General features: G+C 39.3%; 1 protein-coding gene across 2 annotated transcripts; it reads left to right on the plus strand.

Annotated features, from left to right (window-relative positions):
- The first annotated feature begins 1,950 nt into the window (after window positions 1–1,950).
- Window positions 1,951–14,992, plus strand: parn (poly(A)-specific ribonuclease (deadenylation nuclease)). Of its 2 annotated transcripts, none has more exons than XM_047579331.1 (26): window positions 1,951–2,157; window positions 2,389–2,466; window positions 2,556–2,635; window positions 2,772–2,839; window positions 3,304–3,385; window positions 3,564–3,624; window positions 4,628–4,793; window positions 6,021–6,083; window positions 6,175–6,213; window positions 6,290–6,332; window positions 6,430–6,510; window positions 6,599–6,655; window positions 6,795–6,872; window positions 6,985–7,028; window positions 7,121–7,163; window positions 8,774–8,849; window positions 8,939–9,049; window positions 9,146–9,215; window positions 9,305–9,360; window positions 10,313–10,399; window positions 10,481–10,555; window positions 10,635–10,815; window positions 10,913–11,037; window positions 12,264–12,324; window positions 12,399–12,559; window positions 13,932–14,992. In XM_047579331.1, the coding sequence occupies exons 1-26, from the start codon at window positions 2,139–2,141 to the stop codon at window positions 13,961–13,963; spliced, it is 2,037 nt and encodes a 678-aa protein (XP_047435287.1). In that variant the 5' UTR covers window positions 1,951–2,138; the 3' UTR covers window positions 13,964–14,992. The 2 variants fall into 2 exon arrangements, with proteins under 2 accessions (XP_047435287.1, XP_047435286.1); XM_047579330.1 differs by having other exon boundaries at window positions 1,966–2,157; window positions 13,993–14,992.
- The last annotated feature ends 183 nt before the right edge of the window (window positions 14,993–15,175 follow it).

Genomic DNA, 15,175 nt, shown 5'->3' on the forward strand with positions numbered 1-15,175 from the left:
ATGGTCAATAGAGTTACAGTACCTTCAGGTTTAGCTCAGATGTAGAATGAGAAGTAATTTTTTCATATCCAGAGAAAGTTGGTTGACAACGTCTGTTCTTTTGCAGCCTCACTTATCTCCCCACGGAGCGAGAAGGGAAAACACAACTGACACCTTAAAGGTCACGCGAAAATAAAAGCATCCTGGAGCACAATTTTAATTTCGCTGCTTAAGTTGCACTCACATATGCTACCTGCCCCTCTCTTCCGCTCATTAAATTTAATTAAATCTGTCTAATCTGAGGTGTCACTTGTCTCTAATGTAAGCATCTGTCACCCAGTTGTTCTCTGCTGTAATTTATTTTGATGTCCTTGTGCGTCATCTTGGCGTTTGTTTGTGTTGTCCCACTTCCCATTTTCTTTTTGTTTGCTATGAAGTGAGATTCTTTAATGTGGTGATTTTCTCCTCTGTTTGTTGTCAACATTTTTAAATATGGAATAATAATAAAACAAAGCGTTCCTTATACAGTCTGGGTACATCCAACCCACACGTTACTATAATAAAAAAAGCAGCAAGACAAACACAAAAGGCTTGAAGACAAAAAAAAAAGTTTCTGGACCAGAAAGATAATAAAAATGTCTGCTCTGCGTTTAAATCAGGTCTCCAGACTTTTTCAGTACTTTCCAACTTTCCTTTCTGTCTGTGATGGGGTGCCGGGGTCAGTCTAGAATAGGAAATTATATGAGCCGAGTTGACAACTAGAATTACTGTGGAGATTATAATGAGTTTCATTTGCCATTCATTTGGCTTTAGTGCCACCTGTTGATTTGCAAAAAAAAAGAAGTAAAAAAAAGTCACATTTATTTTACAGGAAATAACAACATAAACTGATGGCATTGTGAAGAAACAGACTTCACAATACCGGAAAACAGATTAAATATGAATAAATAATAAGAAATGCTGTGTAAGGTGATCTGGTTTTGTATGTGCGAGACTCTTAGATGAGGTTTTTGTGCTGTGAGGATGAGGATGTCGCCTCCAGGGTGGGAGTGGTCGATCACAAGGTCTCCTGTCACTTCACGGTGGTCCTGGAGGCATGCACGTCCGTGGGGTAGGTCTCGTTTGGGAGGACGGCATAGTACTCGACGAGACGGCTGGGCTTTAGCCAGATCGAACTCCGATAGTTTAAATGTTTACATTTCAAGGATGAAAAGGACTTAGTATTCTTTAAATGTAAGATTCTGTCAAAAAAAAAAAAAAAAAGTTCAGCTTTGGACCTCGAGAGAAAATGTTACATCAACAAGTTGAAGCCTTTTCTTTCTTTGAAATGTCATCTTTGTGGGAGGTATTTGTAGCTCCTTGAAATTTTGTGGCAGACTGACAAAGCATCAGGAACTAACTAATTTATATGTAGCGGATGCAATCAAGGCCTAGAGTTCCTGCTAAAACCTGTAAAACTTGCAAGGAAGCATTTACATATCTTAGTAGGAACATGCTGTTACCTGCATGCAAGGTTACATGTAGGGTTTTTTCTTGAGTGTTTGACAAGAATGCATGCAAACTGTGATAAAAGGATTGGTTAAATACAGATATGCATGGGTAAAAAATAAAACAAAATCAATGCATCATAATGATCAGTTCACAGGAACGTAATAAACATTAAAACGATAATTATATCAAATATTAAATAGAATATAAGAAAGCATATTAACATTGGGGTAATTTGGATACCGTCTGAACTTATTTTTGCGACGTTTGACCTCCAAATGTAGAAGACTTTTTCATGCCTTGCTATTTGTCTTAAGAGAGTTAAGCTTAAAAAGTAGCATGCTTATATGAATTGGTGGCAAAATAAATTATGAAATATGGGGGCGTTGGTAATTACGCAAAACAATTCAATGTTTTCGGTTTCATTTTCCCCGTCGCTTCTCTCTAAATGCACAGCTCGCGTAATATAGTTACGAAACCTACTTGAAAGCTATAGTATATACGTATACATTTAAATCTTTAAGGACTACTCTTTAAACTAAAAAAAAAAACTACAAACATACAGAAACATCACAGCGGTAGTTCGTGTTGCAGGCGGCAGCGAACCCGGAAGTGTTTGTCAAACTGTTAAAAGGAAGGCTAGCTAGCGTTAGCTGTCTCATTGTGCAGGGATGGAGGTAACACGCAAAAGTAAGTAGTCAGGCAGCTTGTTCACACTGCTTTTTCTTCTTGTTTGTGGCTCGCTGCGTGCACTAAACTGCACCGCAGAGCAGTGACATTGTATTAATTAAATGAGGATAATTGAGTGTACGTGGACATTGCTCGGTTTGTGTGCCGCTAGGTAGCATCCCCGCTGCTTAGCTCGCTGCTCTCCGTATGCTAACATGCTAATATTAATGCACGGTTCCCCCCTCGTTCCAGATTATAAAGACAGCTTAAAGACTGTGTACAGCGCTATAGAGGAGGCCGACTTCCTTGCCATCGATGGGGAGTTTTCAGGTAACAGTGGCTGAGTTTTAGCAGGAGTGTGAGATTGTAGTAGCCCTGAGCTGTGCGTGTGCGAACTGACATGTGTTTCGTGTTTGCAGGGATAAGCGACGGTCCTAATGTCAGTGCACTAACCAACGGGCTGGACACCCCGGAGGAAAGATACACGAAGCTTAAAAAGGTGGATGAACGCAGCATACCACATCCATTTCCCCACACAAACTGCTCTCCCTTCACGCCTGTCTCATGTAGCCTCACACTATCCTGCAGCTCATTAATCCAGAGGTTTGTTAACTCTCTCTGTTTCTTTCCACCAGCACTCCATGGACTTTCTCTTATTCCAGTTTGGATTATGTACCTTCAAGTACGACCAGACCAAGTCAAAGTGAGTGGTGCCTGTTTGTTAATTGTGCATGAATTGACCACACATTTTTTACCAACCACTTACAGAATTGACCACGTTGTGACAATTTATTATTCTGCTTGGAAGCTTTTGGACCTGGCATTCATGTGGATGTTACTTTAGACACGTAGCACACACCTGGATCAGACCAGGCCTCCTCATTTGCATGTTTTCACCCACACAAAAGCCTAAGACCCAACTGCGTGCCATGCTTTCTGCAATGTGTAATTGAAAAGTTGTGTGGGATTAAGAGACAACAACCGTAACCAGCTGTTTTCTGTTTTATCACCAAATCTTGAGGCCCGAGTCAGAAATGAACCAATCCTTACAACAACCCTTTGTCACGTGCATGCTTTTGTGTGATTTGCCTACAGGCTACTGCAGTAAACATCGGAGAGCTTGAACGACGATACTCACTGTCACTCTTCTGTTTCCTTTCTCTGCAGGTATATCATAAAGCCTTTTAACTTTTACGTTTTCCCAAAACCATTCAACAGGGCGTCCCCCGACATAAAATTCATCTGTCAAGTAAGTGAGTGCAGCTTCTCTGGGTTTTTAGATTGCTTTTTTTTTCTTTTTTTTTTTAACTCAGCTGAGATAAATGACTTTCAGGCTTTGCAGGGATTTAGACGGCCTTCATCGCCTTTTAATGAAAACACAGGAACATTTTGCAAATATATGAAAAGACTCGTCTTTGTCGTTTCAGAGTTCCAGTATCGACTTTCTGGCCAGTCAAGGATTTGACTTCAACAAGGTGTTCTGTCACGGTGAGTGCAGAATGACACTTGTTCTCCCGTGACATGTGAAAAGTCCTTTATAAATTTGATGTGAATGCTCAGCCAGTTTTAGTCATTTGATTAGATATTTCTTCTTTTCAGTTATTGGATTGACGGTTTTAGATGTGTGTTAAGCAGGAAGTGTTTTCAATTGTTTATAATTTGTTATTATTACTTGGCCCCAGTGTTGGAGAAAGGAAGCTGCATCTGTCAGACTTGGAAACTAAGAAAAAAAATGACATGGAAATCCAGTCTGAACACTGGGCCAAGTTTTTTTTTTTTTTGGATAATTAATAGAGGAACTCATTAGACGTATGCAAAATTAATGACCTTGAAACAACAGGCTCATACAAATGACAAAAATGAATTGAAACAGTCACACATATTCTTGGAAACGTAAGCTTGTAATAGCTTAAAGACTTAAGCGTCTTCAAGCTGTGCAGCGGTTCTTTCCAGGAAAGTGTCACAAACCAATTTTCCCCTCTTTAGACTTGGCAGAAAGAACTTTTAAACATTTATATCATGTGTAGTTTTCATTGTCAGTGTCGTGGCCTCGCTGTGTTCTCATAAACTATATAAAGGCTTATTGCGGAAATGCACCACTTATTATAAATAGTGTTAATGTGCGACCTGTCAAACTATATTTATTAATTATATAAAAATATTTGACTCTTTGGATCTACACCTGGTGTTAAACTGCATTGTTGCCGTCTTGGTTGTGTTCCCACAGTTTCATTTCGTCTTAAAATGCAAATTTGTCTGTCTCAAGTTAAGATTTTTTTTTTTTTTTCTGCTGAGCCAACATTAATATTGTGCTGCACCTATTAAACCTGTAGTTTTTATCAGGCTCAGGCTTTTTGGGAAGTTTAAAGTGACTTTTTAACTTGGTAAAAATGTCGTCCTCACTCTGTATGGATTTCCATCACACCTAGTACAGGTTACTATGCAGAAGTAAGACTTTTCTTTCTTTTTTTTTTAATGATTTTTCTTTAAGGAATCCCATACCTGAATCAGGAAGAGGAAGCCCAGCTCAGAGAGCAGACAGAGGAGAGGAGGAACCAACATGCTAATGGAGTCGGGACACCATCCTTCATCTCTCCATCCTCCAAAGGCCCCACACATGTACCTGAGGAACACAAAGACTTCATCAACAAAGTCATGTGAGTGTTGGGACACGTGGGGAGAAGCTCGTGTTTCAGGATTCTGTCTAGTTTTAATTTCTCGTTCAAAGTGTTTCTGTGGTGCTGGAGATGAAGCATCGGGGCAGTTTTCCACTTCCTTTGAACCGGGGTGAAGCTAGAAGTTTGCGTTTGTTTTATTTATAATTGACTCATACTGTAATTATTTGGAATGCATCTAATTTCTTTGAAATAAGATTAAGATCTTTAGGTATTTGAGATTAGTAGGACCTAAGAAGTGTAAAAAATAAACGTCATCTTTGAACTAGAAGTAGATTTTGGGGAAAAAACTGGGATTATTTCACTGTATATTCCAATTTAATTCACCAATATGTACCAATATATAAAAGAGTTATTTTTAATACAAAAGCAGAATTGAGAATGTTGAAATCCCATCGTCTTCAAATTTCCATGTTATATCAAACTAGAAAAGTTAATAAGCATAAATAAACAAATGTATTAAGTATACAAGTATTAACAAGTGTACAAGTGCCACCAGTACATGGCAGAGAAAAGTGTCTCCTTATGAGGACAACGGGTCTAAATGAAACAGAATAAGCTGCCACAAACCTAAAATGTAATGTCCCCATATGAGGACGCCGGGTCTCAGGACGTTAATGATAATTGTTAGTGTTTTTAAAATAATATGTTCAGATTGGAATCGGCAAATAACTAAATGAAGTTTTTCATCTGTCGGCAGAGTTGATAAATCAATCTTTCTACAAAATTAAAAGAGAAAAAAAAAGAATATTCCCGTCATTAAACACTTCTTCTGCAACTGAGGAAGGTTGCAGAGTCTTTGAGTTTATAAGAAATTACCTTAAAAAGAACCAGTCAGATCTTAAGATAAGTGACAAATTCTTGTATAGAAGCTGATGAAAATGCCACTTCTTTAAAAGCTCAAGGTCCTTTAACAGGCGATGTAATAAAAATAGTTATTGGCTTTTTATTTGATAGCTGAGAAAAACATTATCTTTCCATTCATGTGTTCTTGATTTCCACCTCTTTGCTGCCCATTGTCCACGTATCGGATAATCCAGGTTGCAATTTGAACCAAAAGCAAAATAAAGGGCAGAGGCGGAAATAAATACAATGAACACGAACGATTAATGTGAGAAACATCTCACTTATGTTAACTGGATGTTTCCACAAGACTTTGTCACTGTTATATATTGAATTTTCATTATTTCTGTTGTGTTTTCTTTGCAGAGAGAAAGTCGAAGCCCTCTTCAGTAGCTCAGAGAAGAGTCTGGACTTGGAGCCATGCACTGGGTAAGAAAACCACATGCAACCAGAATTTGAATTAACCGTGTAAATCCTGTATTTTATGTATTTATGTTTTTTTTTTTTTGTTATTTGCCAGGTTTCAGAGAAAGCTGATCTACCAGACACTGAACTGGAAGTAAGTTTATCCCTGAGCTTTGCTTCTGTTGTCTGTGTAGGTTTGGTGTCAATTAACATTTGTCTTGCTCTCAAAGGTTTCCCAAGGGTCTTCATATGGAAACTATGGAAACAGAAAAGGTATGCGTATCTTTTTTTTTGTTTTGTTTTGTTGTTCCAATTATTATTTTAACTTGTTGTGTGTGTAGAGTAATGGATGGTGTTTGTGTTTGTGCAGAAGGAGCGATACATCCAGGTCAGTAAAGTTGACGAAGAGGAGAGGAAGAGGAGGGAGCAGCAGAAACTGGAGAGGGAGCAGGTGAGTCCGACATCAAATTGATTTTCCGATCATGTCCTTGGCCAGTTTGTTACGACTGTATGTGAACCCACTTTCCTTTCTCCAACAGGAGGAGCTAAACGATGCTGTGGGCTTCTCCAGGGTCATCCACGCCATCTCTAAGTCTGTGAGTCAGTCCCTCCCGTCTGTGTTGCTGCTTTTACCAAATTGTCTCTTTTTACGTCATGATTATTTTATGGTGGTTTCCAGCTTTAAATGACTTTTACTGGTTAGTCTGACTTGTACTCGCTAAACTATTCACACAGGGTAAACTTGTTGTTGGCCACAACATGCTCTTGGACGTGATGCACACCATCCACCAGTTCTACTGCCCTCTGCCAGAGGTAACAAGATGAGATTTTAAATAAATGAGTGTTTTTGCTGCTGAATATAAAATGAGATTTTAAGTAATGTGATGTATGAATTATTTACACCTGTATTTTTTTTTTCCTACAGGATCTTCAGGACTTTAAAGAGGTTACTATGTGTGTCTTCCCAAGGTAATTGCTCCTTTTTGTTGACTATTTTCATGTCGCCTTAAGATGCTTTAATCTTTGATTTCTCACCGTATTTGATATTTATTCACTTGCAGACTCCTGGACACAAAGTTGATGGCTTCCACTCAGCCGTTTAAGGTAAATCTTGTGCTTAAGTGATGTAGAATACGGAGGAACGGTGGAGTACGTGACCGATTATGACACCATGAAAATTTGATAGTGGGCAAATTAAACTTGCTTTGCACTAAATCTTCTCTTCATGAAAGTTATATTTGGCGTTTATGTAAGATAACGGATGTTAATTCAGCTGTGATTTCATTTTGGAAACCTTGGTTTGCAGTAATATTCTGTTTCACCGACACATGTTTCTGTTATTTTGACAACCCCGTTTTAATCTGTGTTCTAGGCTAAATAACAAAAACTCTTTACTTGATTCCAGACTAGTATGGTCCATATAAACACAGACAAAAACAAAAAAAAAATAGACAATGAAACAATTGGCTCAATAAAACACAGTACTAAAATACTAAGGTTAACTAACTTCCCTTGTGGATGATTTAAGTCTAAGTCTAGCTAAAACACTCCGTTGTTTCCAGAACCAGGAGGAGCATCTAGTATCAGTGTAGGATCAACCAAGACCTGGATGACTTTGTCATCAAGCTCAGATAATCTGCAAATAAATTTAAGCATAAAATTCCTCAGCGCTGCAAACAACAAAGTGGGGACATTACTGGATTCAAGGATTTTTATTTGTCATTCTCAGAAGCATGAGATGGAACGAAATTACGCACTGAGGTCCCTTATTGTTAGCCATAATAACTATAATATATAGATACTAAGTAACTATAATGTAGACATTAGTAACAGTGAATAAACAAGCTACGTAAAGTGAGATAAATGTAAATAAAAACGACAACAAAGCAGTGGATTGTGCAGTGGGAAAAAATGTGCAAAACAGTTGAGTTGTGCAAATCTCACGGCTCCACCTGAATTTAACAGCTTCTTTTCCTGCTCACCCACATTTGTCTTGCACCAGTCCACCTTGGAAGTTTAAGTAGTATCCTAAAAGCATCATTATCCGCCTCCTGAAGCTTTTTCATTTTTGCTTCACTGTAACTGCACCACAATTGTGCTGAGTAGAGCGATGTGCAGGAAGATCTGAGGAGCTGTCGTCACATCATCAGTTCACATATGAAACGTGTGTGCAGGCATGTTTGCCTGTGTTTACACTTTACAACATCACCACATTAAATCATCTCCGTGTTTAATTTAATCCAGTTTAACAACATCGCAAACTCCATCCTCCAAAATCATACAGTTGAATTAACATCTGCGTTGCGCTGTATCGACGTTATTTGAATGTTCATGAATGGGGAGTTGGTGTGATATTAGAGCTCATTTGTTTCTTAACCCAATAAACTGGCCACTGAGTGTATATTTGTGTCTAAATCTACATCAGTCTGTAAATTAGTTCTGTTACACTGGGGGCTAATGTGCAAAACAGATTTGGCTTGCATCAATGTCGTTGACCAGTAAAGCTGATTATGGTTTTAAGTGGAGCTTATTAAAAGCCTTTATGTAATTAGGTGTGGTTATGCAGTCAAAGTGCAACTTGAGGAGCTCGCTGAAGCCCTCTCATCGCCTCTAATACCGATTTGATTCAATCTCTAAATTATAATATAAAGGAACAGATAGGCGACATTATAATCGTTATTATTATTTTAGTTTTAATCTTATTTGTGTTGCAGGAGCTGATCAATAACACGTCACTGGCAGAGCTGGAGAAGCAGTTGAAGGAGTGCCCTTTTAAGTCCCCGCAAGTTGGTGAGTAAATACACTCCACACTCTGAGATCATATCTCCCCTCAAAATCCTGCTAACGCTTTCTTTCTTTTCTTCTTCTTTTCTGCTCAGAAACTGCAGAGGGGTTCCCCAGTTATGACACAGCTCAGGAGCAGCTCCACGAGGCCGGATACGACGCCTACATCACTGGCCTGTGCTTCGTCTCCATGGCCAACTACCTAGGTAACGCCCTCACACCGGTCTCATTGGAGAAGAACCAAACGCGTCTTTAACATGAGCAGTTTTAACTCCGGCGTCGACTCTGCACTTTCTTCTCAGGTTCTTTCTTGACTCCACCCAAAGCTTACATCTCAGCCCGCTCCAAACTCGTCGAGCCTTTCTTCAACAAGTGAGCAGTTCTCTTACTTTGCTCCATTAATTTCTTTTTTGTTTGTTTTTTTAAATAACTTCTTATATTCCTTCAACTTTGTTCTCCAGGCTTTTCCTGATGAGGATTATAGATATACCCTACCTCAACATCACAGGACCAGACTGTGAGTAATTTAACACGATTCTGCTCTGAGACAACATGAAAGTGCAAAAGCCTGAACCTTTCGTGTTGGTTCTTGTCTTAAATATTTCCAGTTCTATATATATGTGGCAAAAAGAGGATACAGTAAAAACTTGTGCTCGGTTCCTCTCTGATTCCACACATGTAACGACCCTTTACATCAGAGGTCCTCAACATTTTTCAGGCCAAGGCCCAAAACTGATGGAGAGTTTAAATATGTGTGTGTTCTATAGTAAACTAGTGCTATTTATAAATATACATTATTATCATTTTGCATTCAGTATTAAGCTAATTAAATAATACACAGGTTCAAATATAATTATTTCAATAAGTCTACTGTACACAATAGGCCCCGCCCCCTATAGCTACTGTACCAATCACAACGCTGCATATTTCACGCCGACTCTGTCAGGTTCCTCTAATGGCAAAACATTTAACTATGTTTAAAGTTAAAACTGTCAGTGTCTCAGTTATTTTCTTTACATGCATATAAAACTGACAGATAATTATTTTCTTGACAGTTTTTACTTAAAACAGCTAAATACTAAAATATGTTGTTTTTTTGTTGATGTGTATTTAAAGAAATTTAAATTTGTGAGAAAACGTCTCTGTCTGTGTCTGTGTCTCTGTCTGTGTCTCTGTCTGTCTGTGTCTCTGTCTCTGTCTCTGTCTGTCTCTGTCTGTCTGTGTCTGTCTGTGTCTCTGTCTGTCTCTGTCTGTCTGTGTCTCTGTCTGTCTCTGTCTGTCTGTCTGTGTCTCTGTCTGTCTGTGTCTCTGTCTGTCTCTGTCTGTCTGTGTCTCTGTCTCTGTCTGTCTGTGTCTCTGTCTGTCTGTCTGTCTGTGTCTCTGTCTGTCTGTCTGTCTGTGTCTCTGTCTAAACAACCAAAGCTTTTGCTGCTTCTCCACCTCATGCTCTTTACATTTCCCTCATCCAGTGCAACCCAAAAGGGACCACGTCCTGTATGTCACCTTCCCAAAAGAATGGAAGACTAGTGACCTCTACCAGCTCTTTAGTGCCTTTGGTAAGTTACAAAATAAAAATAGGCTTTCAATAGTTTATTATTTATGTTTATTGTTTAACGCTTCTTTTGTTTTCCCCTCAGGGAACATCCAGGTTTCATGGATAGACGACACGTCAGCGTTTGTGTCCTTAAGTCAGACGGACCAGGTGCAAATAGGTGAGTCTGAGGTTTCATCTGAATCCACTAACACTGTGCTGGGCTGAATTATCTTTAAAATATCTTCCTCATCCCGCAGCTATGAACACCAGCCGCTATGCAGAGAGCTACAAGATCCAGACGTACGCGGAGTACATCCAGGGAAAGCAGCAGCAGCAGGAGAAGGAGAAGCAAAGCCAGGCGGCGAAAAGCTGGGGAGAAGACGGATGGGTGAAAACAAACTTCACCTCCTCCACCACGGCTGGGTTTGGATACCCCAGGTACACCTGCGCTCTTACGCGCTGCCTTTTTGTGTCATCATTTCTGCTGGTTCTAGTAATATAGATGCATTTCTGGAATTGTTTCTTGATTGTTCAGGTTGAGGAAACGCAGCATCAGTCCCGTTTCGGGAGAGAAGGGAACCGACGAGGCTCAAGCTGCAGACGGCTGGAGTCACTACTCGTACCCGGACAGCACGGGCAGCAAGAAGCTGAAAACTGATGGTGGGTGTGTGGAGATAGGTGGATAAATAAAGTCCCAGGTGGCGGCAGAAAATACTCTTTGACAGGGCTTAATAGGCACATCCACTTCACATCATCAAACAACAACATGTGGTTGAAACACGTAAAAGACACGCGTCCATAAACAGCGACAGGCTGCAGGACTTATTTAAGATTTCTTTTGTACTTGTCCTGCTGCAGTGTGGTAGACGCACAGAGGGCGAGTGGCAATGTGAGTAAACATCATAACCTCAGAGGTCAAGTTACGCAAGTCTTGTGTAATTTGTTTGACGACAGATTTTTATATTTTATTAATGGCCACCTGCTCCAGAACAGATGGGTCGGACGCCTTCTTAATTGACAGCATTTTTCCGAGACGCGTGTCCTGCATATTCATTGCGTTTATTTATTTAGTCTTTATTCAGTTTGGTGTTGCAGGGCTTGAAGTATTCCTGCGCCATGCTGGATATCTGGTGTGTGGCGTTTGATTGTAATTTAAACAACAACAACAACAACAACAACAAAAAAAACGGGGGATATTGTCAGGTTGGAGCAGTCAGTTGAGTTCGTCTACCAATGGAATGAGAGTAACAGCTTTTCCTCTACAAACTAACATCACTAGACAGGAAGTCGGATGGGAGTGGGTCTTAGGAAACCTGGTTGAGATCCAGCTGGTGCTACGTTCAAGACAACTTGGGAAAAAAATTAGTTCTGAGTTGTCAAATTCAGAATTTACTGCTTCCAAAATAAAAATAAAAAATAACTGCTGCATGTATTTTTAACGTTCAGCAAACGATGACAATATACCACACTTAAAGTTTTTTTATCCTCCAAATTAACCTGTAACGTCAACGCTGGGATATCGGAAGTTTCCAAGTTGGAATATAGAGTTTTCGGGTGTTCATGAAGGCATCATCCAAGCCCATTGAATTCTAACTGTTGAGTCCTAAATGCCAACAAAGCTAAAGCTAATATTAAATGTTAGGATGTAAACTTTGTAATTTAGAGTTTGAAAATGATCCACAACTGTTTTTGTATGAATTAAAACTGAATTCGGCCCTGGAAAAAAGCTCAGGCTCAGTTTATTTATTTATTTATTTATTTTTAAACTTTAAGCCCTGGTGTTTTACTGTTAATAATCCTGTAGCAGCAACAGGTTATTGGCCCTGTGTCCCATAAACAATACATGAGGTGCATGAAGACTTAATCCAGCCTCTTCTGTTTCCTAGATGCGAGTGGGCAGGTTAACGCTGTGGAGAGCAAGACGTCAGAGGGATGGCTGAAGACGTCGTAAGTAAAAGGATCATTGAGGCTGTCGCCGTTGTCCCGTCCTGCTTTGATTTAACGTCCGCTGTGTTCTGCAGAGATGCGTCAGACGCAGCCGGGTCAAGTCCGGCCCCTGACGACGACGACGACGACGAGAAGAGTCCTGAGGGCAGCGATGCTGACGGGACGGTCACCTGGCAACAAGCCTCAACGGTCCAGGGGAGGAAAGGACAAAAGAACAAGAAAAAGAAGTCGGAAGGTATGTGTGTCAGGGTCAGGTTATTCTTTAGATGCCCGTCAGCCTGTTAATCTCGACATTTAGTCTTGACGTTACAGTGTAAATGTTAAATTTCATGGTGCAAATGTTAAATCCATGTACAGCTGAGTTAACATGCTGATTTCCAAAGTACTGAACTAAATTGTCGACCGTATGAACACGTGTATATATCCTCAAAACTTTACAATACAACGTAGTGGCAATAGTAAAACATGGTGAAGACTGTTTATCTTGAGGTGGTTACATGAAGCATCTTCGTTCTACTAGTGTCTAAAGCCTAAACGCAGCGGTGTTTAGTTTTAGTTTCTAATCCTCAGCAAACGTTTCCTGTCCACGCAGCAAAGATGTGCACATCAAGGATTTTGTGCACATAGAAAAGTCCTGATCATTATTTCATAAATGCTCCAGTGGAACAAGTGCAATTTATATGCAAATTAATATTATTTCTGAGCCGACCAACTTAAATTTTACATTCTGATGTACAATGAAATATGAGTCTAGAGCCAAGACGCCTTCTCTTTCAGGCTCTGTAGACTTGCATAATATTAGTGTTATGTTTAGTTTAAAAAATGGGTTTAGGAAACACAAAAAGGTGAAATGTAAAGATAACAGTTAATCCAGGTCAGACATGTTGGTCTGTATCAAATCACAGGGCAGTTCGTCTAATAGTTGAGATATTAAATGCATGTGACTTAAGGTGAGACATGGCAGTTTTTTTTCTTTCACCCACTGATCAGTTTTGAGATGTGTTGCTTCATTAACACGTCGTCTATTGAACTAGTTTAATAAAAGTGATCAAAATGCACATTTACATGTTTATTTCACTACTTTGTATTGGGCCTCTAGTTCACTCGTAGATTCAACTTTCTAAGCGTCATTCATTCATTATTCATGTTTAACACTTGAATGAACTTATTGAAAATTTTAATCTGATATTTTGATAGATTTTTTTTTTAAGGATTCGAGTAGATTTGGTTCAGGTACATAGTGGTTTCCAATAAATATATAGTTGATTTTGCAATGTAGAACTTTAAAGGCCGTTTTTCTGCATCCTCTGGACTGTTGACACTATTTTATTTATGAGGTGATAAAAAGAGAGACCCAAAATTCCCTCTTTAAATACCTGGAAACCTAAAACATTAACAAAATAAAACACTTTAGCCATTATTCAGATTTCTGTTCTGGTAATTAGTGCACATTCACGTAGATAACTCTTATAAATTCACAGAAAAACTTGTAATACAAAAAAAAAAATATTGCATTTATGCAAGTGAACAACTGGAGAAGTTTAAGTTTTAAAAATTTAACCCATTCACCTGCGGTGTCTCCCATCACAAACACTGTGATCCAACAGGTTCAATGCGCCGATCAACATCACATCTGTAATTAAAACCATGTCTGCCTCTGTTGTACAGCGGCTGAATCTACGACCTCACTGTTTGAAGTCCCTGAAGTGTGGTAGCGAGCGGTGAGGGGCTGAAGAGGCCGCTGTCCCACACTGTGCTCCCGCTCAGAGTCTCTTCCTAAGCACTTGGGACTTGTTTCTCCCTGGAGGTCGTACAGCGCTGAGATTGGTGCATGCCCCTAAACTCATTCGTTCACTTAACAGCCGCGGACGCCGCGTCCGAAGCCGCCGGCCGACCTACCTGACTGGACAATTGACAAGAGAACACAAAGCCATAACAACAGCTGCCATATTTTGATCCTAGACCGGAGGAGCGGGCAACTCTTCTGAGTAAACACACACACATCTACTACACACCTGTAAAATCGAAACTGTAAACGTTACTTCTGTGTTCAGACTGGACTCTGCCACCACAGCCGTCATTTTGTGAGTTTTAAAGGCGCGGCCTCCTCTGATCAGTCTTATATTTTGTGAGTGAGTCGTGTGTGAGTTCGTGCATGTGAGGGAGTCGTTCGTTTTTTCTCTAGCATTTGTATCCCTGTGAGTCCCATTTCATAAATGATGTGAAAAATGCCACATAACCTGTAGTTTCCAGTGTCGGGGGTTATTTAGTCTTTTAAATCAGTCAAATCTTTCGCCTTTTTTTTTTTTTTTTTTTTTTTTTTTTTTTTTTTTTTTTTTTTAAAGAAAACTTGTCGTCATCTCCAGTTTTATCAGGCATATATATAAATAATAAGCTGATCAATGATAATGTCATATTTATTATTGGTGGCATTCTGACCCTTCATGAGAGGTGCTTGTGGATTTCTTTTTTGTACAGAATTGTTTTTCTTTACCTTATTGTGTTCCGTGTTTTGTAACTGTGTCGACCTGCAACAATGTCAGAGTATGCTCCAATGCAAAAGATGTAAACGTTGAGGAGACGTGTACGTTTTTGTATGAGATAAAGTTTAAGAATCCTTAAATATTTCCTTTGAAAGGGAAAAAAATTAAAGAATGTTTCTTAGTAATCGGGTCGTCTCTTTCTATTCTTGAACATCAATCACTGCACATGTTTAAAGGCCAGATTTTAAATATTCAATCTAATATTTGCAGCAACATTTATCCACATGCTCCAGTTTACAAAGTCCTGGTAAAACCATCAGATAAGAAAGTCGAGCTTTTGATTTCGGTCATTCAGAGAGAAGCTGTAG

Source organism: Mugil cephalus, chromosome 2 (assembly GCF_022458985.1).
Source record: "Mugil cephalus isolate CIBA_MC_2020 chromosome 2, CIBA_Mcephalus_1.1, whole genome shotgun sequence".
In the NCBI taxonomy this organism is placed as follows: domain Eukaryota; kingdom Metazoa; phylum Chordata; class Actinopteri; order Mugiliformes; family Mugilidae; genus Mugil; species Mugil cephalus.

What these genes read in the sequence shown, in the direction of transcription:
- parn (XM_047579330.1), top strand. An exon ending in TTTTAAGTCCCCGCAAGTTG is followed by an intron (nt 8,850 to 8,938) that starts GTGAGTAAATAC and finishes TTTTCTGCTCAG; the next exon opens with AAACTGCAGAGGGGTTCCCC. An exon ending in CAACATCACAGGACCAGACT is followed by an intron (nt 9,361 to 10,312) that starts GTGAGTAATTTA and finishes TCCCTCATCCAG; the next exon opens with TGCAACCCAAAAGGGACCAC.